The 22,820-nt window shown below is 36.3% G+C and overlaps 4 protein-coding genes across 8 annotated transcripts; all 4 read right to left on the reverse strand.

Moving 5' to 3' along the window:
- Positions 1 to 1,319: 1,319 nt before the first annotated feature.
- Positions 1,320 to 5,909, reverse strand: LOC103336461 (serine hydroxymethyltransferase 3, chloroplastic-like). 2 transcript variants are annotated; one of them, XM_089054098.1, is made up of 13 exons: positions 5,729 to 5,858; positions 5,568 to 5,639; positions 5,141 to 5,396; positions 4,484 to 4,679; positions 4,211 to 4,385; positions 4,024 to 4,141; positions 3,784 to 3,896; positions 3,533 to 3,655; positions 3,220 to 3,324; positions 3,023 to 3,109; positions 2,838 to 2,945; positions 2,265 to 2,337; positions 1,320 to 1,890 (listed from the first exon to the last, which is right to left on the reverse strand). In XM_089054098.1, exons 3-13 carry the CDS (start codon positions 5,358 to 5,360, stop codon positions 1,616 to 1,618), a joined length of 1,593 nt encoding a protein of 530 aa, XP_088910224.1. In that variant the 5' UTR covers positions 5,361 to 5,396; positions 5,568 to 5,639; positions 5,729 to 5,858; the 3' UTR covers positions 1,320 to 1,615. The 2 variants fall into 2 exon arrangements, with proteins under 2 accessions (XP_088910224.1, XP_016650906.2); XM_016795420.2 differs by lacking the exon at positions 5,568 to 5,639 and having other exon boundaries at positions 5,729 to 5,909.
- Positions 5,910 to 7,973: 2,064 nt separating this feature from the next.
- On the reverse strand, positions 7,974 to 9,678 carry LOC148915894 (uncharacterized). Its single transcript, XM_089054099.1, has one exon. The coding sequence runs from the start codon at positions 9,551 to 9,553 to the stop codon at positions 7,979 to 7,981; it is 1,575 nt and encodes a 524-aa protein (XP_088910225.1). The 5' UTR covers positions 9,554 to 9,678; the 3' UTR covers positions 7,974 to 7,978.
- A 152-nt stretch (positions 9,679 to 9,830) lies between these two features.
- On the reverse strand, positions 9,831 to 15,098 carry LOC103336460 (DNAJ heat shock N-terminal domain-containing protein). 3 transcript variants are annotated; one of them, XM_089053733.1, is made up of 11 exons: positions 14,805 to 15,098; positions 14,595 to 14,705; positions 13,995 to 14,054; positions 13,725 to 13,807; positions 13,092 to 13,245; positions 12,491 to 12,620; positions 11,403 to 11,561; positions 11,108 to 11,286; positions 10,893 to 10,973; positions 10,457 to 10,597; positions 9,831 to 10,361 (listed from the first exon to the last, which is right to left on the reverse strand). In XM_089053733.1, the coding sequence occupies exons 2-11, from the start codon at positions 14,679 to 14,681 to the stop codon at positions 10,281 to 10,283; spliced, it is 1,155 nt and encodes a 384-aa protein (XP_088909859.1). In that variant the 5' UTR covers positions 14,682 to 14,705; positions 14,805 to 15,098; the 3' UTR covers positions 9,831 to 10,280. The 3 variants fall into 3 exon arrangements, with proteins under 3 accessions (XP_088909859.1, XP_088909860.1, XP_008237723.2); XM_089053734.1 differs by having other exon boundaries at positions 14,595 to 14,728; XM_008239501.2 differs by lacking the exon at positions 14,805 to 15,098 and having other exon boundaries at positions 14,595 to 14,792.
- Positions 15,099 to 16,746: 1,648 nt separating this feature from the next.
- On the reverse strand, positions 16,747 to 22,562 carry LOC103336468 (Protein phosphatase 2C family protein). 2 transcript variants are annotated; one of them, XM_089054174.1, is made up of 9 exons: positions 22,274 to 22,562; positions 21,160 to 21,215; positions 20,713 to 20,811; positions 20,439 to 20,597; positions 20,048 to 20,134; positions 18,732 to 18,823; positions 18,552 to 18,623; positions 17,160 to 17,309; positions 16,747 to 17,026 (listed from the first exon to the last, which is right to left on the reverse strand). In XM_089054174.1, the coding sequence occupies exons 1-8, from the start codon at positions 22,471 to 22,473 to the stop codon at positions 17,178 to 17,180; spliced, it is 897 nt and encodes a 298-aa protein (XP_088910300.1). In that variant the 5' UTR covers positions 22,474 to 22,562; the 3' UTR covers positions 16,747 to 17,026; positions 17,160 to 17,177. The 2 variants fall into 2 exon arrangements, with proteins under 2 accessions (XP_088910300.1, XP_016650936.1); XM_016795450.2 differs by having other exon boundaries at positions 21,073 to 21,215.
- Between the last annotated feature and the right edge of the window lie 258 nt (positions 22,563 to 22,820).

Consider the following 22,820-nt stretch of genomic DNA (forward strand, 5'->3'; position numbering starts at 1 on the left):
AGTATATCACGTTTGTACGTTGTTAGTTTCTACATATACCTTCCCAGCTTATGTTGCCATAATATATATAAACACATGTACCTGGAGGACTGAAAACAAGTAACAATTCCAATTGTCAAAGAAAGCCTCCCATTTGTCTTTGTACCATCCAACTTTCCATTTGTTTCTATATCCTCTGTGTGTGTTTATGATCATGCCCCTGTTAAATTCTCGTTCTGTTTCGAATTAGCTTAAAAATAACTTGCAAAGTTTAACAGGCACCTTAGACGGGATTTGAGGTTCTACTTTAAGCAGATAGGTTGCAATGTATTCTTTGCCCCAGAGTTTAGTGAGGAACAAGCCTGCAGCAGTATGGGAATCTAGGAAATCCAAGAATGATGAGGAAGGGCTCAGGACTCTCAACATCAGCCAATGCACAGCACTCCCCCCTTCTGCTGTTCAGGCAGTGTGCGACTCATTTCCCGCACTTCACACCTGCTCTGGAAGGCATTCCCTCATTATGAGCGGCTGTTTTGAACTTGACATCCGTGCATCGTGCCTGTGCTGTCCAAGCACACCGCACAGCTAGGGCCTTTCCTCATTCGGCTCATTGAGTAGAGGAACGATGATTAGGGTAACAAACTAAAGTGTGTGGAAGGGCCGAGAACCCAAGCCACAGTATATGTGTTTGTGTTGAGATGTAATCAGCAGCAAATGGGCAATGGCCTGGAACTACGGATTTTAAGAAGTATTTTGACTGCTGGAAGACAAACTTGGTTTCGCGTCATGGTTTTGGTGATTGTTCGTTTCTAAGAGCGCCTACTCGTTAAGTCCTGGTTCTGCATTTCCTAGAAGAAAATCTTTCGTTAAGCAGAGTGAGTCTAAAAAATTAATTTGAAAACCTAAATATTACAGCAACAAACGCTGAGGTAGACATTTCTGAGTTCCCTTCTGTTCCATCAAGATGACTAGTACTCAAGTAAGATGCAGTGTGAGGTCTACTTCCCATTGAATTTAAATGACATCATTTGAAAATTATCCTTGCAAAAAGTTAAACAAATCGATTTCTATTAGAAAGTCAAAATCTAATTGTGACTCTGAAATCAAAATCTAATTGTGATGATTTTCACATCGTGACAAAACAAAATATGCCGAACAAAGTTTTCCAGAAAACATTATAATGACCACTTATTGACTTAAAAAATGGTGGTCTACAACAATGCCCCTCAAATAGTCTTAATTGAGGCGTTCTGCCCAAGTCACTTCCTAGGACAAAACCATTAATTTCTTGCAGCCATTTTTGTGCTGCAGAACTTGCAACCATAGGCCCTTACTCCAGATTTATCAAGTGACCATCAATTCTAAGTCAACTGTCTCAAGCCATTGATATGTAGTGCTTACTCTTCACGTACACAAGTCATTTAACTCTCACTCATCTTCGCACAAGAACAAAATTGAAGATGAAATCTAGTATACACGAGAAAAAGCATTCTAACTGTAAAACTTTCCATGCCGGAACTCTAAGGTAGCCGTCCACGTGCTACGTTAAAATAGTTGTGCAGGCATGTTACAACAGAAGTAATTAAACTTGCATTTCGTTATGGGAACATTGACCATATGTGTCTAACTATACGATTTATACTCCAGGTATTGGGAACTGGGTGGTAAGCCCTTCAACTCTTCTCTGCAGATCTGACACCCGATCCTTTTGAGAGAATTCTGGGGAAGCAACAAACCTCATAAAATCTTGAAGCTTTGATCCTGATACTGTGCGTTTAGCATCAATCGTTATCTGCACACCCTCATGAATGTAGTCCGCAACTGCTATGAATTCTTTCTCGGTGAATCCCCTTGTCGTCATGGCAGGTGATCCGATGCGAATGCCACCGGGCACTACAGCACTTTTATCACCTATTTCATCAAACATTACAGCTGTAAAATCAAGGGGAAAAAAGGCTGAAAGACAAATAAAGACAACAACTACACAAACAAAATAAGATAGGGCCTTCAAACAAAAAATAAAGGCCTGGACCCTTGGGGCCCATCTGGTAAAATTATATAGCTAAGTGGCTTGACTAGAGAGTTAGAAGCTATATGCGTAGATTTGGATTAAAAGAAAACACATGCATTTTGTATGATTCCTTGTATAAAGCTATTTTGAATCCATTGCAAATAATTTGTGTCTAGTTCAAATACATGCTTTCTAAAGATGTTTTTCCATTCAGCCTAATTCTCAAATACAATGTTCTTTTAATGATTTCATCCAAATGGACCCTCAGACTCACCAGGTACTGAATTCTTGTTCAGGGTAATAGAAGCCATGTCAAGAATTTTCTCCACTCGAGCTCCATCAATCCCCTGTTAAAAAAGGAAATGTCAAATAACATTGGTAAATAAAATATGGTTATGAACTAATGCAAAGTATCCAATCACAACTTTATTGCTTAACTCATTATCGAAAACACTCTAAATTTGATAACTTATAATATGAGAATAATTATGATCTCTGATGACAGAATCTTATATTTTCATCCACACATGAGAAAGAATCAAAGCAGAAAAACGTAGCTCAAACAGTAAACGAATAGGATACAGGAAGACTCCCTAAAGAAAAACCAACCCTTGTCAAGCCAAAACAAAGGCCCGTAAACACAAAAACTGGTGAAGTCATAACTCATCTCACTAATATTTTTTGTTCTATCCATGACCTCTAAATGCTAGCCGTCTAAGAAAAGAAAAAAGTGCTAAATAGAAAACAAAAGCTCCACATTTCAGGACAAGTTCTCATTTAAGCTGCAATAAGAAATCTGTATCGAAAAATTAAAACAAATAAATTAATAAACAATCTAGGAACTTACTAAAGGCCGCAAATCCACAAGAACCAGATGATTATCACTTCCACCAGAAACTAGTTTGTATCCAAGTTCAGTCAATCGGCTTGCAAGAGCCCTACAATTAGAGACCACCTACAAGGTAGAGCAGCCACACTAAATTAGGACATGCCTTAGACCATTTTTACATGAGGACAGTATAATTTCAGTACCTTGTTCTGGTAAGCCTTAAATTCTGGGGACTGTGCATACTTCAAGCAAACTGCAAGGCCCCCAATAGTGTGGTTATGAGGACCACCCTGCATAAAGAACTCAAGCCTTTTATCCTTTCATATCTAATTTTAAAAAATAAATACTGAATTTACAGAAACAAATAAATGATTAGATATGGTTCAGATTTGTTACTAACCTGTAAACCTGGAAAAACAGCATTGTTGATGGCAGATTCTAAATCAACCCCAAGAACTGTATCTTTCTTGAAGAAGATCATTCCACCTCTTGGGCCTCTTAAAGACTAAAGAGAAATGTCTTAAATTTGTCAGATCATCCAAATGTGGCTTACAAAAAAGAAAGCACATGCTAAGGCTATTTATGAAGTATACCGAGTCTAGAGGAGAACCAATCGACATTTGCACGTGTTTACACAAGTCCATTTATGAGAAATCTCAGAATTTGGAAAAATTTAGTGAAGTATAAATACGTTACACAAGTATGAACAATACCTTGTGTGTTGTTGTGGTCACAATATCGCAGTAGTCAAAAGGATTTGCAAGCACAGAAGCAGCAACAAGACCACTTATGTGAGCCATATCCATCATAAGAAAAGCACCAACAGCATCCGCAATCTTCCCATGCAGATTAGAACTAATTGATCAGTTGCCAAAGAAAGACACAGTGCTTATATATGATAATGAATTTCATATCATTGTGCGAATGAAAATTATTATATGGAATGAAGACATAAAATACTAACCTTCCTCATGCGAGGATAGTCAAAATCACGAGGATAAGCACTAGCCCCGGCAATAATGAGTTTTGGTTTAAACCGGTCAGCCATTTCCTCAAGCTTGTCATAGTCAACGAGACCTGGATTTTTTTTTATTTTTTTATTTTTTAAAGGAAAAAGTCCAACATCATCCCAAGAGAATAACCATTACATCTTTAGTAAATCAGAAACACGGAATCATTCTTATCCAGAAACAAAATGCAGCACCTGTGGATTCATTTAGTCGATAGGACATGGACTCAAAATAAATGGATGTGCCTGATACCCGTCTTTTAGGAGTCATGAAACCATGAGACAAATGTCCCCCGTGAGACAAGTCCAAACCCTAAGGTACATGCACATGTTAGTAGCCACCAATAAAAAAGAGTAAGACAAAGCCAAGAGGACACCTTACCATGAGACGGTCATGAGGTTTAAGAACTGCAGTATAAACCTCAAAATTTGCAGGAGAACCAGATAATGGTTGAACATTCACACCCCACTTCTTTCCATCTAAGTGAAATGCATCAAGTGCCCTTTTTTGGCATAGTGTTTCAAGCTCATCAATGTGTTCATTGCCACCATAGTACCTGAAATGTACAGTCAAACTATGAGCTACACCAAACATAATCGTTTTAATAAAAGTTACCAGTTGAACTCACATTACTCTGGGTCTGAGTATATGTACCTTTTACCTGGTAATCCTTCCGAATACTTGTTCGTGAGACATGAGCCAACTGCCTCCATCACTGCCCGATATGTAAAATTTTCTGAGGCAATAAGCTCAAGGCTCTTGAACTGTCGCTCCTTCTCCCTTTCAATAATACCACGCACCTCAGGGTCAGCCTCACTTAACCCATTATCTATAAAACTGCTTCCATCGCCTGTAAATCAATTAACCAAATTTAGAACAAGTCAGACACAATTCCTGCTACTAACCAATGACTCCTTTGATACTTCTGAAGTTGGAAAAATTCAAGCCGAATATATGGCTTTTTAAAGGCCTTTTCATTTATAAAGATGGTTCTTTCAAAAAATTGAGTAAGGAAACTCTGCAGTTGTACTGAAAGTGGTGATTACAAAACCTCCAAAGATGAATACGCAAAGCATACAGCATTCTGGCAGATGCCAAGGAAAAGGATACCCTTTTTTTCGTTTTTATGTTTTCTTTAAGTGAAACTGACATTAAAAATTATAACACCATAACCTTTGCAATCCCAGAAGTATTCCTAACAAAGAAATCCCAAAAAACAAAAACTTGAAATACATTTCAATACGATTTACCAATGGAATCACAACTACATAGAAGTAATTGATAACCGCTCAATGGTTGGAGTATAATTACCTCCAATTTTGGGCAAAGGCACAGAGACAGAAGAGGATGGCCTTCCAGCAACCAAGCTTCCTTCAATGTAAGAATAAGATCTACGGGTCTTCACGTAATTGAGTTTTAATTGATGTGAATATCCACCAAAGCTAAGCCCCTTGTTTGGAAAAGTTGTTCCTTTGGTCCAAGTGGGCTGTTGAATAGAACCCATCACTGCAGCTCCACCACAAGCCTGCATCTTGGCTTCCAAATACTATGCCTGCCGCACAAGCTCCTACAGATTTCACACAAAACTATGAGCGGTGAGCACAAGTTTAATATACAAACGAAACGAATATGCATAATGCACACATGGGTATATCAATTTAATTCTATAAACAAAAAACTATGCAAAGAGTTCAAAAAATTGTTTGGAAAGTAGTCATTCTCATACAAAATCACACACCCTACAGTATTTGACTCCTTAAACTTCTTTTTCAAATGACTGGGGCTGAGAATTCGAAAGAGAAACGTCTTCCTAAGCAGAAGAAACACTTAGAATACGTTGATGATCACAGCTTTTAAACAGAAAAAATAATCTAATCAAAAGGTTAATAGTAAACTTACGAGGTTTGCTGAGGATAGAGCTTCCTTTGCAATCTGGCTTTAGGAGCAAAGCTGACGATGGAACTCGCACAGGGAAAAAGGTGGGTTTAGTGTTAGAGTTTTTTTTTTTTTTTTTTTTTTTTTTGGGACAAATTAGGGTTCTTGTTCTGGAGTCTGACCAAAAAATAGAAGAACAGAGCACAATATCAGACCCGTTGCAAAAACCTTGGTTTTCTTTTTTTCTTTTTAAAAAATAATAAAAATGTGAGGATTTTGTGGTTTTGGATTTTTTTTTAAATTTTTTAAATTTTGGTGCTAACACCCGAGATTTTCTTTTGCCCTTTTCATTTTTATTTCTTTTTAATTTAGTAAAGGGAACTTTTTGGGTATCAAAGACGGTGGAATAATCAAATTCAAATGGAGACCTCTTCCTTTCCTATAAAGTTGTGTTTGGTCCGCATGAGAAAAGGACTACCAACAAGAAATGGGAAAAAGTTTCTTCCTACTGGAGAAATAGGGGACGAAAATGAAACCTTTCGTACACTTTTTGTTTTAATATAATTTTAATCTTTCTTATTCCTATATCTATTTTGACTTTCATTTTCCTTTCCCATGAAAAACTAGGAGTCGGCATAGTCATATTCAATCAGGTTCTCACCCAAAATCAGAATTAGAACTGGAACCGAAACTATTTATCTAGTCAAATTTAGTCTGGTTTTGACGGGAAAAATTATAAAATTGATTCAGTCTGATTTATCCACAAGCCTATTTGGTTTTCGATTTTGGACGAGAACCTCTTTGTTTTCAAATGGAGAATGCCACATCTATAACCTAACAGAGCATTGATTACTAGGAATTAAATTAGGACTTCAACATTGAAATTCTTGTACTCTCTTTCTCTTTATGTTTGAATTGAAAACTTGGCATGTAATCAGAATGGTGGCGTAAGACGATTTTTGCTAGTTGTATGCAATTTTACTTTTTCCTCTGTTTCCTTAGTTTGGTTAAATTTTGCAATTGTTTATGATGCAAGGTCGATAATTGGCCATACTAATCATCTAGTGTGCTAAGTAACATCGCACTGATGAGTTAGTGTGATTTCACTGATTTGGACTCAATGTGCACTTCAATAATATGTTTGTGATTTTTTTTTTGTTATACCATTTTGTTATATGTCATATGCATTTGCCCTCTTTTATTCTTTGGGGGTTACAAGTGGTAGCTTAAACTTATGGAGAGGGTAATCAAATTTCAGAAGAAAGGGGTGGGTACATTGTCCTGGCCAAGCGGAATTGCGGAATCTCTGATCAATTTTCTTTTTATAAACACCCTTTGGGAGAAACAAAAGTGCTTCGTACATCCTCCCTTCGCCTTTAAATCCAAATAAAAAGGAAGAAGAGGAGTTTACTGCTTTTACTCATTTCTTTCAATGGCATTTGAGGTTCATGGACATAAAATTCCAGATATGTAAATTTTTGAAGCTCTAGATACTATCCTTCTATTCACAAGGTCACAAACAGTTCTTTTCTTTCCTTAAACCCCTACAAGTCTGAAAATTTGTGTTAACTTTTGTTTGAGTTTTTGTGTGGTTAAATTATAAAATAAATGGTCTTGTGTAGTTAAATTTAAAATATATATATATAGTGAATTTGGCTCAACTCGAAATGTGTTTATGCTAGTTGTGCCATGTGTAATTTGATCATAATATATAAAAGAGTCAGAAAAAAATATCAGGAAATTTGATACGAAGTTTCTGACTATCGCTCCTATATACAATTTTGGGTCAGTTTTTACCAAGTTCAAATTTAGGTAAAACATTGTGGGGAGGATTGGAGGTACTCTGGAATTTTAGAAATGACAATTATTTAGATAGAATTTGAAGTTGATATTTATCACTTTCAAATTCCTTCTTTTTTCTCACGTGGATTTTTGGATTTCTTTTTTTTTTTTAATTTTTTTATATCCAAACACGGAATTTGGTTTTCAGTTTAAAAATTATAACTTTTGTCAAAATCCCAACTGAAAAAATTGTGACTTTTTTCCGAAAAGATAGATATTGTCATTTGTCTTTGTTTTATTTTTCTGGATGGCAAGGGAGCTTATGAATTATGATAAAGATATGTAAATTTTTTGAACATAAAACATATCTTATCGATACAAGTGGATAATTAATGAGCATGAGAGAAAACATTATGCATAAGATAAACATATAGCCCTAGTTTCAAGAAAGGAGATGAGATTAATTAGGTGTAAATGAATGTTACCAAACTACTATAAACTTGGAGTTAACCAAGTGAGTTTGGTCAGTAGTGACAAATTAACACTTGGAAAGGGTCGCTGAATTCTCCTAGAATCTAGGTAGAATACACCAATCTCACGAGATGTATAAGTTTCTAAAGAATGTAACCTCCATATGTTGTTTGTTGCAAAATAAATGCAATTTCCGTCAAATCCTTGGGTATTACTAGCTGGATGCAGGGACATGCATTCAGCATCAGAGCAAAAGAATAGTTGGTCGTCCCCCAAACATTGTACCCTACCCAAGTTGTCATTCTCTTGGTCAACCTTGTATACTCTAAATTCACTTGTCCTTAAATATGGTTTAGAGCCAGATGCATCTTCAGAAGCAATATCGACGTGGTGAAATTCACCATTATTAACTCCTTCATCTTGATCATCGTTATTGTTATCTTCCTCCTCTTCCTCATCCTCATCATCTGTCTCTTCCTCATCATCAATCTCTTCCTCGTCCTCGTCCTCATCCTCATCATCTTCATCATCAGTCTCTTCCTCATCATCAATCTCTTCCTCGTCCTCGTCCTCATCCTCATCATCTTCATCATCAGTCTCTTCCTCATCATCAATCTCGTCCTCGTCCTCATCCTCATCATCAATCTCTTCCTCATCCTCGTCCTCATCCTCATCATCAGTCCCTTCCTCCTCATTCTCGTCCTCCTCCTCGACATCACCATCCCTTCTTAAAAAGGAATCTAGTATTTGATGGATCACGAAGACTTCATTATTTGTTGCTGATTGTAACAAATGAGAGGCGTACATTCCTTTCAACAAGATCTGGTAGTCATCACGATACTCAATGCTTGGATTTAAATCCCTTAGGCTTTCTCTTTTGTCATAGACCAATTTAATTTTCACTGTATCATCTCCAAAGTTTAAGCTGTGAGACGCAACAACGATGCCATTCTTACTAACACTACCCGACGAAACCAAGGCGTATAGCATACCGGAAGAAGAAAACAATATTTTATCAAGATGTTCGTTTTCATCTAATACATGGAAGACACTCCATGTTTTGTCTCCAGGTCTGCATAAACCCAACGTCAACTCATCAAAAACTGCTGCAACAATACAGTTGTTTGATTTAACATCCGACATAGATAACGCGAATGAATTACAGAAAAGCAATGCACCGCCACGTTTCGACTTGTTTGTGTTTACGAACTTATGGAAAGATGGAATTGTTCTCAAAGATGGAAGTTGGTGTTGGTCTCTTGAAATTGGGTTTACGAGATACAGTTTGGAGTTTAATACTTTCTCTTTGATCATAACCAACCATCCTTTAGAACAACCACAAACCCGCCCTCCTCGAACCGGCTTAGGTAGGCTCAATGTGTGAAACTTGACATCTGAGACACTGGAAAAACTCAAGTACTTATTGGAGGCCTGAGGGAGCAGTAACCAAGGTAGTTGTGGAGCATTAGAAAAGTCTCTTCGCATAGCAAGAGAGTTCCAAGACTTGCAGATGATTCTTAAGCGTATACGCTCTCTTAAATTCAAGTGCTTTAAAATAATCTCCATGATATCGTCAGGCAGTGTCTGCCACCCCATATTATTGCAGCAACCGGTCCTTTGGCTTCTGTACTCTCTGTTTTGCTCTCTCTTGCCTCCTTTGAAGCAACCGAAGAGACTCTCAATCTTCATCTCTCTCGGGTTAATTTGTTTATGAAATTGAAAATCTCAACCAATAATATATATAGTCAAGTCAATAATAGGAGATTGATGGGGAGATGAAGTCTACTTGGTATTGTATTTAAATGAAAACAGCATCTTTGCAAGTAAGTAGGAATCCATTCAGAAATATAATCGTAATAAAATAAAAATATAATTTGACAAATCGCAATCCATTCAGAAATCTAATTGTAACAAAACAGAAACAGACGTGCAGAGTGTTTCTAGAAAACACTAAACTGAGGAAGTGATAATCATGCTTATATTTCTCACATCTGTTTACAAGATATATTCGCCCTCGTCCAAGCGGAAGACTCTAGAGAGAGTCTGAAACTGAAGAGAAAGCTTCGTTATTGCGATTACATATATATCACTGTAATAATTGAACATATTTGAAAATGGAACTGTTCCACAATAATGAGGGCAATGAATAAATACATTTTGACACACGACACAGGCTTGCGCCATTCTCTAGCATGAATATAACAAAATCCTCCATTTAGCACGACAGCTTTCACCCTCTGTTATAACTTATATATATGCTTTGCCATCTCACGTAAGCTTGTCAACTTTTCCTTCTTTTACATATAATCTCCTGCATTGCATATCATTTGCTTTTGTAAACAATCTCTTCGTCATCAACATCAAATGCTGGATTGCAAAGGCATCTGAAGAGCCTGCCAATACCCTGCCAGGGAAGAAGGCAAAGGAACACATCAGCTACATTAACCGGTTAGCGTGATGTGGTATATTTCCTTAGGTGTATAGAATCTTATAACATGCCTGAGTGAGAAAAGGAGTTCTATATGAAAGTGGTCGTGGCGAATCCTCTTCAGAACTGCTATCGGAACTGCTCCCGTCGTCGTCTGTGTCAGCTGAACTTTTCCTTCTTGAAGTTCCACCATTTCGTGTCTGCTTTTCCTCCTAAAACCAGAAAAATTTGTATCTAGTGTCAGCAGGTCATCACTTAAAAAGATTTGTTTTCATGCTTTGATTCTCCTTTTGTTTACGTGGTTACCAAAGCACAAAAATAAGAGGGAGGAATGTAAATGGGACTGAATGATGTGTGAAAATCGTCATCCAAAATTAATAAGGAAATACTATAATGGGCATGCAGAACCTTTGCATTCAAGTTTATACTCAAGATGAAGAATGCGCCAAAATCCAATAAACAAGAAATGTTCCTCTCCAAGATTTTGCATAAATCGTAACTACACACCTGAAATATCCTTCCAAGGTGTTTGAGTGCCAAAGCACGAGCTTTAAGTTCATCTTTTCTAAGATTATTTTCCCGTAGAACCTGAAACCATATTTTGGAATCATGAGAAGGATCTCCAGTTATCTGACAGGTGTCAAAATGCATTGCAGGAGATGGAAAAGCAAAACCAGTTTCATGAAAAGAAAGGTTTCTGTTGATTGTAAAAAATCACTAACCATTTGACAAACATGCATGAGAGTTACTTCAATGTCCACCACATTCAATTTCCACAATGAGTTCAAAAGTGTGTCTTTGTTTAAGCGTATATGTGATTCAACATTATTTTCAGGGCCACTTCCATCCATTTTAAATTGCCGACGGATTTCTTCTTGAAGTTGGAGCAACTGAAAAGCACCTGAATTCATTTTTTCCCCAATATAATTAGGTGAAAAGAGGAATTAAAATTTCCCTGTAGAAAACACGACATTAACATTGAATGAGGGGCAGAGTCCTGGATGATTATATGCAAACCTTTTGCAGCAGTCATCTGTGACTTCCAGAAATGTCCCTTATTCCGTACCCACTCAGCCAAAAATGGTACTCCTAGGAATATGGTTTTCTTTCCAAGCTCTTGTGCTGCTTGTCTCGAATATACGTAGCCAATAGTGTGTAGCATTTCAATTCCGAAGGCTGCAATTGAGAAAGAGTAGAAAGTTTAGCGTGCACAAGTAGTGACAGGCTAATGCATCATTAATTTTTTCATGAAACTTACGGAGTCCACGCTACTATATATCGTCACAATTACATAAATTTGTGAAGCCAAAGAACAGATGGGGTGTCATATGAGCAAATACAAGTCAATAATTTATGCCTACAAGAATCAAATTCTGTTGTATTTGACAAAGCATACAAAATTTTAAGTCCTATCAGTTTCAGTAACTCATCCCTTAGTTGTCATAAAAATTAGGTTCGATGTATGATTATTAGGAGCTAGAAGCTGTCATTAAAGTTCCTATCACAACTATGTCCTCAAGGATTTATTGATGTTTTCTGATAATTGACATTAGAGTGGCGTCAAGAAGAATAAATAAGACACGGTTTCTTTTCAATTTATCAGTTAAAACTTTACCAGTATATCAACTTGAACTCAAGCACTTAAATTGCTAACATATATCAGGCAGAACAGCTTAAACATAATCAAAGTAAATGAAGCTGCAATATCAACTACTCTGAAGTGCACTACTTTAAAAAATTCATGTGAAGATATATCGATAATCTTTAAGTTCATCTTATACAGTATGCTGATATCAAGCATGAAGCAGATTACAGAGTACTCAAAAGAAAAGACGGAGAGGATAGAAATTCCCTGTACTATATGTGCCTTATTTTTGATAGATTTTAAATCTTTGGTAATTCCAGAAGATAATTGAAGTTGTAAACCATGAGGAATCTTTCAATTTAGGTGGTATAAATCTTTTGAGCTATGAGTATGGTCACAGCATTTGAAGTGATACAAAGTTCTTGTGGAAATTGTAAAACACTTCTATTTGCAACATTTGTCACATGGGTTCATTAACGGTTACTGAAATCATAAACAGGCCAGATGCAAATTAGTTGACCTGCATCAGAAAGTCGTCTAGCTTCAGATTCAGCATGCTGTAAGAATCCCTCTTTGTCACCTTGAACATATTGATTAAGAAAATCTTTGAGTGATTTTGCTAGCTTTTCTTCTCTTTCTTTCTGGACAGCCTGCAAAAAATAAATCCATACTATGGATGCTGTTATAGGTTAAAGGAAATGAACCAAGTGGATAAAAATTTGAGGAAACGATGATATCAAGTTAAAGTCACACCTAGGTAATCTCAATGGTTACATTGAATAGAATTAGACGTTGAGACATGAAAATCTGAAAAGCAGCAAATGTGCTCTAGCAGACTACCACAATACCTAAAAGATTGTCTGAAATATACTTAGACTTATTTAAAACATAAGAGAAATGGTCAAATAGTGGTAGAACCAGACTGAGTCTCCTTATGGGAGCAGAAGTTCTGCAACCCTACCACCCCGTGTAATTTTATGAGTATGTATTGTGAGCCTGTGACTGCAGAAGCCAGACCTTTATATTCCATTTTATTCACGAACATGAGCATAATGAACAGCATGCCTCACTAAAGAGAAAGATACTGGTATTTAATTTAAAGAGTTCTGGAATTTACTTGCCTTCAATTTATCATGCACTTTCTCAGGGCTGTCGCCTTCGCCAGCTAATTGAGAAGAGGCCATTGATGCTACAGCTAGATGTCCTATGTAGTCCTCAAATAATTCACTTCCAAAAAGAAAAGCAAAGACAGCTGTGGGGTCAAGCATGGTTTCCCTTCAAAGTAAAACACAGACTTGTTAGGATATCAGGAAAAAATATTCTAAGAATAAGATTAATGCACAACTTAAATTCATAACGATACAACAACAATACTATCAACTTGCGTTGCACATGGACAAATCAAATAGGGTAGAGAAAGTTTCCGAACAACAAAGTATTTCACAACTGTGGATTTTTTTCCCTACAAGTGCTTTAGAATTTTACATTATGCAAAGGTAAGTTGGTCCAGTAGAATGTCAGAAATCAAATTCATGAAATGAAGCCAAAATTTATGTTAAGAACGTGTTTAGAGGACTAATGGCAAGACAGAAGGATTGGGAGCAGTATAATTTATCTGTAGTTATATCATAATTCATTTTCTTTGTATGAGAAAGAGCTCAAGTAACAGAAGCTGTAATAGGATCACCTAGATATCTGCGTGGATGTGTGTGCGCATACGAGCATAAGCAAATGTCAAATATAAGTATTTGTACCTAGATATGCAATACTTTCCATTTCGATCATATGCATCTCTTTGTACTGGATCACTCAAAACTTGATAAGCTTCACCTAGTGCCTGGTAACAAGAAGATTTTTTTGTTAAACCTCAAGGTAATAGAACAAACACACAAGTATCCAGAGAATAAAAAACAACAAAATGACAGAGCAAGGCTCCACTTGATTCATAAGAGGATTGAAACTTTCTTTACCTCAAAAAGCGATAAACAAACGATAAAAAGAAGGATTAGAAGTAGTGGACTTGCCTGAAATCTTTCAGCAGCCTGAGGATCGTTTGGATTTTTGTCCGGATGAACTTGCCTTGCCTGCACCAATATTAGCCTCTCCATATCAGATACTTGAATTTCAAACACAGAAAAGTTTACTAGTATATAGAAAAGTTCAGAATACAAAGTTGCATTAGTTCACCAAGATTTGAACAAAATAAATCATAAACCCCTGCATGATAGTAAGAAATATGGTAAAGATGACTGTATGAGTAATCAAAGAACACTAGGCGATTCAGGTCCCTTAACAATTTAACAATTAATTATTCAATCTTTTCTGAATCTCAATCAAATTCCCGTTCTCCAATTCCCAATCTTTAATGTTTCCAATTGGACCCAAAAAAACAAAACAAAAGGTAACCAGTCAATCAGGATCTATCACCAAGATATGTTTATTATATTTCAATTTATTCATTCTTGTATGTGATCCTACCAATGCACCAAAAAAACAACTGAAAGATGATCAGCACTTAAAAGAAACTATACAAATAAAAATAAAAAACCAAATGTAAAACTATTAATAAATGTAAAACATACCAAACTTATCAAATTAAGAAAATTAGATATCAAAGAACGAACCTTAATATAATAAGCCTTGCGAATTTCTTCCTCAGAAGCTGAGGGACTGACGCTGAGGACATCATAGAACTCAGTTTCCTTCACCATTCTTGCTAAATTAGTTGCTTTTGCCTGAAGAATCTCCCAGAGCTCAGCTGAATGTGAAAATTAAGCTCACAAAAAGAAGAGAGAGAGAGAGATTGGTGTGGACTGAGTGAGTTGCAGACTTACCTTTCCAGTTCCACAGAGGAATAAACAAAGGCTTGAAAACCACTTTTTCGCGGGAGCACAACAGTACTCCTTTTTTTAAGTGTCCCCATGGTGGCGCTTATTATGATGGGGGATAGGCATCTGCATACTTTTCTATTATATCATATGGCTTTTTAGTTGTAGTATTCTTGATCTTAGATTCGATTTGTATTTTGATCCTTAATTTTGTAAAATAGTTTGTTTTGAACTCCACTTTCATTAGCAGTGTTGATCCTTTTTTTGCCTCTAAAATATAACATAAAATTCAACAAACTCGATCAACGCTGCTAATGAAAGTGGAATTTCGAGACTACAACAATCATTTTGCGAATTGGAGAACCAATATACAAATCATGTCTAAGTTCACGAATTTGAAGTGACAATATTTTCAACTGCTTTCCAATTTTTAAGTTCTAGAAATGTCACTGTCTCACTGGGTTGGGTTCTTTGCTGGTGTGGGCCTCTTTTTCCACTGTGGGTCCGTGTGTGAGGCCAGATTCTGCTTTGATCCGGGCTTTTTCACATGGGCCCAAATGGTGTTTTGATTTGAGTTTAGGACCCTACTTACTTTTCCATGTGCCTTCAAAATCCAACTCCCCATGAAGGGGAGATTCTATCATATCCTCTTAACAATTAGATATGCTCTATCTGCTTCTTTTATTTTCAAATCACTCATAATTGAAGTGTTTACTATGAATTCAAGGATTCTCTTTTGTTTTTGTATTATATTGTTAAACCGAACCATGAATTATGGAGGAGATGAATAATTGCAAACATTTGGAAACTAACACTTTAAAAACATTGTTTTGTAATTTTTAAAATAACATTTTAAATTTCAAAAATAATAAAAGAGGTGGGCATTAGGCAACCTTCACGACAGAGGAACCTCAAAATTCTGTACTAACATTTCTTTTGTTTGTAATGTTTCCATATGGTTTTAGAAATATAAAATCAAAGCTTATAGAGTATAAGGTTTGATATTTAGAGTTCATATTGAAAAAATAACCAAAATAAAATGTAAAATACCTTACATAAAAAGCGAGTAACAAAGCCTGTAATGTTTGAGGGACACCGTGCAATCATACAACTACTCCACAATGCTACTTCGCTTAACTTTTTCTTTTCATATCACGATATGAGAAAGACTTACATGTAACAGATGTATATACATTTTACAAGTTCAACACTCGTTATTTGTTAGATCACTTGAAAGTAAATACTAATTAAATCCAAACTCGTAATGAAATAAAACATCAGCACCTGAATTGAAGGGAAAAAGAGCTATGTTAAGAATGTTTAAAAATGGAGGTTACCTTTGTGGACTTGGGTGAATGTTAGCTTAGACCAATCTAAACTACCAAAGGAATTGAAGAAAATGTTTCGGATGGACGTGACGAACTACCGTGCTATTTTTAATCGCTTAATTCTGCCTAACAATAATGAAAATTTGAAGCTCTCATATTTCATGGGCATTTTGATTTTCTTGTGTTTCAAGTCGGTTTGCTGAACTCTTGGCTGTTTCCTTTTTGCATATATTAAGTGAACCAAATGCTAGCGGCAATTTAAGCCAAGAAACTCAGATTCTAATTTTGGAAAGGGAAAGAACAGCAATCACATCACATTTCACAACCAACGCAGACAAGCTTCCTATCCTTATCCTAGGTAACAAACATTTTTTTGTTTGAATTCAACATCAACTCTTTTGGCCATCAATTTAATACAAGGTCAACCATTGGATTGGATGCAAGTATTAGACTAATCATGTCACCTGATCAGCAATTAGACTAATCATCATCTGAAATACCCCTCAAACTAAACCAAAAAGCAGCATGACATGCTTCAACTTCGGTATGTACCAGGTCGAGCACCTGTATGAACTCGTATCATTTGTCAATCCTCAATAACCAGTCCTTGAAGACAGAGAAACAAAACACACAGAGGTTTTTCCTTCTTTTGGATGTGGCCATTTGAAAGGCATCCAAGCTTTCATTTTCACAACAAAAAGAACTCAAATTCAAAACTACATTGAAGCAACAAATGACAATTCACTATGGGTTGTGGTAACAGTCAGGAGTTCAGGACTTACAACTTGAAAACTGAGCTGTCAGCCCAATACACTAATTAGTTAAAGACAATTTCAGGAAACTATTGCCTCAATAGTCTTTCCACATTGCTTGGATGCCGTTTTAATAAGTAAGCTGAACCTGCAAAATCAAAATGCTTACCAACTAGTAATGAAATTCCATGTGTGTGTATATGTAGCACGCATGCATGCATGTGCATGTGTTGCCATATAAATCTACACACATATACACATACCATTAACTCAACATTTACCTTGGAATATTAACGAGTCTACTCTGAAATACCAAATTGGACAACAACACAAGTTATGTTGTCTGAGCTACCACGTGCAAAAGCCTCTTGGATGAGTTTTCTAGATGCTTCTTCAGCGTCTGCTATGTCCTGCACTAAAGCCACAGCATCCTGGATATAGAAGAGACTACACTTTAAGATTTTAAGAAATTCCATAAAAATGGACGAACAGAGCAAGGGATCTGAGATATAGAGAAGATAGTCTAACTTCAAATTTTGGTGCATAGAAAGTGGATTCACGAGTTTGAAATGCTAGCAAAACTCAAAGTTCTAAGCAGTAAAATATACATCCTTCAACAACAAAGCTGAAGGGTTTGGCAATTTTCTTAGATTTCAACATTTTAGTTTGAGTTCCAATGTTTGCAGGCTCTTGCACACAGGTTTCTTGCACAAAATGTTTGGTTTTGATGGATGAGAATTCAATAGCTCATGATAATTTTGTGGAGACCACCACAAGAGGTACATATCAATCTCATGTCCTCCACCCAGCATGGGCGGTAAGAAGAGGAAGTTATCTAGGCAACCATTAACCACATAGATCATTGAAATTGAAAATTGTGATCCCAGTGTATGTAAGTGTAATTCTTGTGGTAAGGATTATTTATAATCCAAAGAAGTGTAAGGCATACATGTAGAATGGGAACCCAGTAGCAATCAAGTCCCTCAAAATAGATTCCCAGACCAATCCACAACCTGGAACTGTTATATCTTTCTCTAGAATGGTGGAGTTACAGTGGAAGAGCTTACTGACCACTTAAGTATTATGCGCAAGATCTTAGTTTCTAAGCTAAGTCAAGTACCTTTTTCCAGCTTTAAGGGCTAATCAAATCACATGATATGATGCACGCTTTAGTTATACACAACTCACATTTATACCAGTAATTATGAGAGAACAAATCATGGTACATGATAAGATCTGTACCATTCCAAATGGCTGGCTAGATCATCTAGTCATCATCACAAGACGCCTAGGGTTGCAATCATAGTGACCAATAATGCCCCACAGTAAGACATCAACAACCACATAATGCCAACTTTTAAAGGCAATTTAATAGAAAATACACCATCAATCAGTATTGGTTCCATCAAGACAATGTCCTAGGAGGGGAAATTAGGTTGGCATTGCATGAAATAGCTGTTCTCAAGGATCAGAGTGACTCACTTGCAGTTGATATACGCCATACACAGAAGAGAAATATTACACTTTTAGTAACTAAGCCAAATGATAGATATGGCGACAGTCACATGCTGCACATACTAAGACCCATAATATCTCTTTCAAAAGTTTAAGATGAAAAATTCAAAAATTTCCTTATCTAAGAGCAATGTAATTCATTCAATACATGCACTCACCTTATTTGATATGACATTCCAAAGTCCATCGCTTGCAATAATTATAAAGTCTACTCCTTCAATTTCTTCTTCCTAAGCATAAGAGTGAAAGATAAGCATATGAACAGATACACACACATTGAGGTATATGTGTAAACACAAAGACAGAAAGTGAGTAGCCAACTTATGATTTCAGATTACCTGAATTTCTGGCTCTGCAACAACAAATGGTTTCAGTACTTTGTCTCCAAATGCACGGGAAACGGCAAGAACACCTCCAACCCGCCATGTTCCTGGCAAGTTTAACAACACAAAGCATAAGTTTGGGATTGAAATTGTTTCCAGACTTATGCACAGGTCATCCGGGAACACTGTTGTTAAAGAACATAAAAAAATTATCTGATCTGGATTTTACAGAGATAGATAGAATGATTCTGGATCCATCAGTGTGTATAACCGATAGATAGGATAATTCTGTATTCATCACTGTTATGTTTTCATTATAGATAATTATATTGTTAACAAATTAGGATGGAAAAAGGTAAAGTAATCACATAGTATAATCTGGCACACATAGATAAGGGGAGCAACATACAGAGACAACTTGCATCAAAGGACGGAAATTGGGAAAAATTAACTAGGCTGCTCTTGGGCACATATGATATTTGTTAAAGTTGGGAGTATCTAATCCAAAACCAATAGGCAATGGGATTAGAGGCCAAGATACTATATATTTTCATGCAAGGCTATGGATTCTTGATGTGAGATTCTCTATTCTCTAGACGCCCCTGGCGTGACTGAACCAAACACACGGATCAATTATATTGGGTGACCTGAGCATATGTGACTGTTAGGCCTAACAAGTGGATTTCCAGCACTGATACCATGTTGAAGTTAAAGCATCAACCCAAAACCAATTGGCTATGGGTGGAGACGCCCAAGATATTATATTTAGTCATGCAAGGCTATGAACTCGTGACAAGAGATTCTATATTCTCAACAATATCAGTACAATTACAGGGAGATCATCTTAGCCTGCAGTCCCACAGCTGGACAATATTCTTTTCCGAACTTAAATAAGAGAACATTTCTGTCAGATATTTCATTAGTTTGTTGATAGTACTACAAGGTAGAAGGTAACTGATGTAATCCCAAAAAGGGAGCAAAGGATGGGAATGAGTAAAAAGCTCTATCTGTAAAAGAAAATCCACCATTCGAATGGCTTGGTTTTGGCAGCTTTTTCCTAATTTTTTATAATTGTTTATCATGCATGTGTTATTACTATATCAGGTGATACACTTGAGTCATAAAGGGTTAAAATTAAAAAGTCAACTTCATTTATGGCAATCCAGAAAAAAAATATTTACAAATATAAGTTACTGATTGAAGTTCTAGTCATTGTAATTAATGCCATAATCAACAGGTGCCACAAATAATGGGAAAATGCAGCCTTACCACTATAAAAGTATTCATCACACAGACCAATTGAAACCATACACTGAAGAAAATGTGCTTACCTGCCCAAATAATGAAACCTCCAGCGTCTTCAATTCTTTGGCGTTCGTCAGATCTATCAGGTTTATGATCAATGGACAAGGGAATAGCTACAGTGAAACACAATATATGACGTCACAACTATTTAGTAGAAAAGAGAAAGAAAAAGTTATTTGCATATACTTTTATTAAAAAGGAAAAAACAAAAACTAGTATGTTAACTTAATGTATCCTGACAAGGCTCGTCCTTAACTTATTGAGTCATTAAAAGTAGACAGAACAGGACAAAGACATTAACCAAACTAAGCTTTTTTGTTCAGTAATTTTTTGTTATTGCCCTGAATTTTTTTGCATTATACAGTTTATAGCTCTTATAACCCCGTAAATCCCACCCTTAGCAGAGAAGACAGTAACCTGAACCAGCTCTGCAGCCGACTACTCTTGAATCACCAACATTTGCAACAAAAAGCCGATCACCTAATAGCAAAGCGGTTGATGCAGTGGAGCCAGCATCTCTCTGGTAACCCTTCTCCTCATTAAGGTAATCAACATCTGTTTGTTTAAATACTTCAACTGCAGTCATAAACACAGATCTGCCTCATGCCTCATGATCACAGGGAAGAAAGTTTAACATGAAACAATGAATTCAATGGGCAAACAGAAGGAAAAGAAATAGCTCACTTCATACCAATAGCTGCCTTTGTGTCTTTGATAAAATCTGGGTGGCTACGCAAATTTTTGAAAAGGTTCTTTTTTAGATATTCTGCAGTCCTTGAACCTCCATGACCTGAAGAAATGAGCACAAAATCCATCAAAGCAGAAGAAGAGAGAGAGAGTGAGACAAGGGGGGGTTGTTAAGCAACCATCTATATTCTTCCTAACTTTATTTTTTGTCATTAGTATACATTAACCATCAAGATGGACAACCTAGACAAAGGGAACATGTGAAGAAGCAGAAATAAAACACTATCAGCCTATAGTTTCTGACACTCTGAGCCTGATGAGAGAACATGCTACAAGGGATAGGTGATAGAAACTTGTATTGTACCATCAAAAACACCAAAAAATGCAACCATCTGGCCATCAACGTCAGATATATTTGCCTCAAAATAATCCTCCATCGAAGGCCTTTTACCCTTGAAACTGGAAAATCCATAGCTGAACCTTGCATTACGGCTCCCAGTGAGAAAGCTAACAGAAAAAGAGAAGAAAAACAATTAGGTTGTCCACATAACATATGAAAATTACAATTATCAGGATTTTGATACCAAATACACTGCAGAATGGCTCCTTTAGCAAAGGCTGATGAAATATCTTGTGTAACTATAATATCACCCATCCAAGTCATATTTAAAGTTAAAACAATACTTTGAAACTGTGAAAACACAACAAACATTACGAAAACAGAATCACATGTTTGAGTCAAAGATCATACTAACATGTAACTCAATCCCAACCAAAATATAAAGAACCTCAGCATTTTCCTTATGTGATCACTTTGACTAAGCTGAACAACATATCGAGCACAGAATTGGTGAATATTTTAATTTATTTAGATTGATGTATGTTCAAATAGCTCCACTGAAACAAGGTTAAATGTAAGGGAAATTGCTTGATAGCCATAATCAACTACTCAAGAGCGAACTCATTGGCCGTGTGTGCCTAAGTACTACCTAGTGCAAGCCGCAGGTCCAACAACCGAAGTCACAAAACTTATAAACTCCGAGGTTTGAAACTAACTTCTTCTCTTTTCAATGTTGTTCAACAACTTCAAAGATGGCACTGAATTTCAAACTGTAAGACAATAACTCAATTATAATCTTCATTTCCATTCATCAGCTGACAATCTTTGTAGAGGAATTATCAAACATGAACAGGTTATCAGGAGACAAAAGTGGAATTTAAAGAGTGTTAAAACATTAAAAAGAATTTTTTATGAAACCCAATGGAAACACCCTCTTGGGTTCGAAAGAAAGAATTCCCAAGATTTATAAAAAGATCTTAAACAAATTAAACCAATAAGAACAACCACAACCATATTACTCAATCCTCAGTCAGTAAGAAACACCTCAAGTTCAACTGATCAAAGGGAAACCACATAGATATGTTTTCAGAGACAGGAAGCGATCCCAGTAAAAACAAAGAGTGACCCATCAAAAACAACCAAGCAATTATGAAAAATAAATAAATAAATTTTATAAACAAAAATAGTAAGAATCGGGTTTATGAAAAATGAGAAGGAACCTCACCTGATCCCACCACCGCTTTCAAGGGCATTTGGATCCTTGGAGAACATGAGAGGCTCTGGTTTTGCTGATGCAGCAGCAGCAGCAGCTGGCGGTGGTTGTGGCGGTGGTTGTGGTGGGGCCTCTTCAAGGGCAGCCTCAGAAGAGGCTGCTGCAGAGGCAGTGGTGCTTGTGGTGGTATCAGAGTCTTGTGTAGTGTTCATGATGTTGCCATGTTTTGTTTTGGTTGTGTTGTTTGTTGCATATAATAAAGAGAGGCGGTTTTACAAAGACTGAAAAAAAAAAGTGATGAATCTGATGACGTACCATTACCGAGGGGAATTTTATTGCCACACCCACCCGATTGCTGAAAACCACCCACATATTTTTAGAAAATTATTATTATTATTATTTTGGTAAAAGAAATTTATTGTTTTCAGTCTGACTATTTTCACTCTTATTTAATTGTCTCACATTGACTAAAAATTAGACTGAAAAAAGTTAAAAAATTTATACCTACCCACACATGCTGAAAAGGAAATTTTGTTAAGTATAAAATTGTTATATTTCA

The sequence above is a fragment of the Prunus mume genome, linkage group LG6, assembly GCF_029339155.1.
Source record: "Prunus mume cultivar Tortuosa linkage group LG6, ASM2933915v1, whole genome shotgun sequence".
Classification (NCBI taxonomy): Eukaryota; Viridiplantae; Streptophyta; class Magnoliopsida; order Rosales; family Rosaceae; genus Prunus; species Prunus mume.